Below are 1050 nucleotides of genomic sequence, written 5' to 3' on the forward strand. Positions count from 1 at the left end.
ACTAAGAGCAAGTGAGGCAGCCGTTATGGCGACAAAAGAGTGATGCAAAAGTATGGACATCTCGATGTATATGCTTAGTCTAATAAAACAGATTAAACGGTTTCTTTTGCTGTTGTATTGAAAACGAGATTTTATTACTATTTTCCAGCTACATTCGTGTATCAATGTTCAATGATTTACAGATTAGAAGTCAGAAAGTAAGAGAGCAAAAATATATAAGCATCATGGCTATTGAATTTGGAACAGTTAGGACACTTGGGTCTCTGAAGAATCTACTCTTATGCTATCCGACACAATCTGAGGAGGATCTGTGAACGATGTTACAGGCTCTAACTCAATAGATGTCTCTTTGGATCTGTGAAACACCTCTGCAGGAATATTGATTCCTGCAAAGCCAACCATTACAGCTACAGCACCAATGAAGTCGATGAAGCTTGGTTTGTTCCCTGATAAGCTGTCTACAATGGCCGCCAATGGAACCTGTATAGTCAGCCCAGCCGATGCCACTGTGGTTGTTGTCAAAAGTACAGCCTTTGCCCATAGGTAGTCACTGAGTACATTATCTAATAAACCTGAAAACACCAAACACACATTCCAACATCAAATCCTAATGTATTACTTGCACCTTAAAGATTACAAACATATACCTTTGCCAACCACCAGACTTAACTGTTTCAAGGTTAGTGCGTTGAAGCGTTCTCGCTTTGTAAAGTTTAGTATCAGAGCAGCAGGCAAGAAGATAAAAAAGTTGAAGAGCCCTAGAAACCCAAGAAGCTGAGCCATACTGAACCGGCCGCTTCTTTCATCATCATCAAGAAGCTTCTTGCGTATAAGAGTGATGTAGACGGCGTAAAACACCATCAGCGAGAGAACATCTCCCAAAAGAGGGTTTTTAGCTGTTGCAGTCGAGTTTGATTCTGAGTCGCCAAGACTCACAATTATGGTACCAGACATACAGAGAAGCACACTGACGAGTTTCAACCACGTGAACTTTTCTCCCAAGAATATTAGTGACACCAGAAACGTGAATGGGCTTGATGAGCTGCTTAA

The 1050-nt window shown here is 41.0% G+C and overlaps 1 protein-coding gene across 1 annotated transcript; it reads right to left on the reverse strand.

Annotated features, from left to right (window-relative positions):
* Positions 1 to 246: 246 nt before the first annotated feature.
* LOC106321936 (solute carrier family 35 member F5-like) lies at positions 247 to 1047 on the reverse strand (the record flags this gene model as incomplete). Its single annotated transcript, XM_013760146.1, has 2 exons — positions 247 to 572; positions 648 to 1047. Coding segments are annotated over 2 exons (726 nt in total), but the record flags the coding sequence as incomplete, so codon positions are not given.
* Between the last annotated feature and the right edge of the window lie 3 nt (positions 1048 to 1050).

Source organism: Brassica oleracea, unplaced genomic scaffold (genome assembly GCF_000695525.1).
Source record: "Brassica oleracea var. oleracea cultivar TO1000 unplaced genomic scaffold, BOL UnpScaffold04019, whole genome shotgun sequence".
Classification (NCBI taxonomy): Eukaryota; Viridiplantae; Streptophyta; class Magnoliopsida; order Brassicales; family Brassicaceae; genus Brassica; species Brassica oleracea.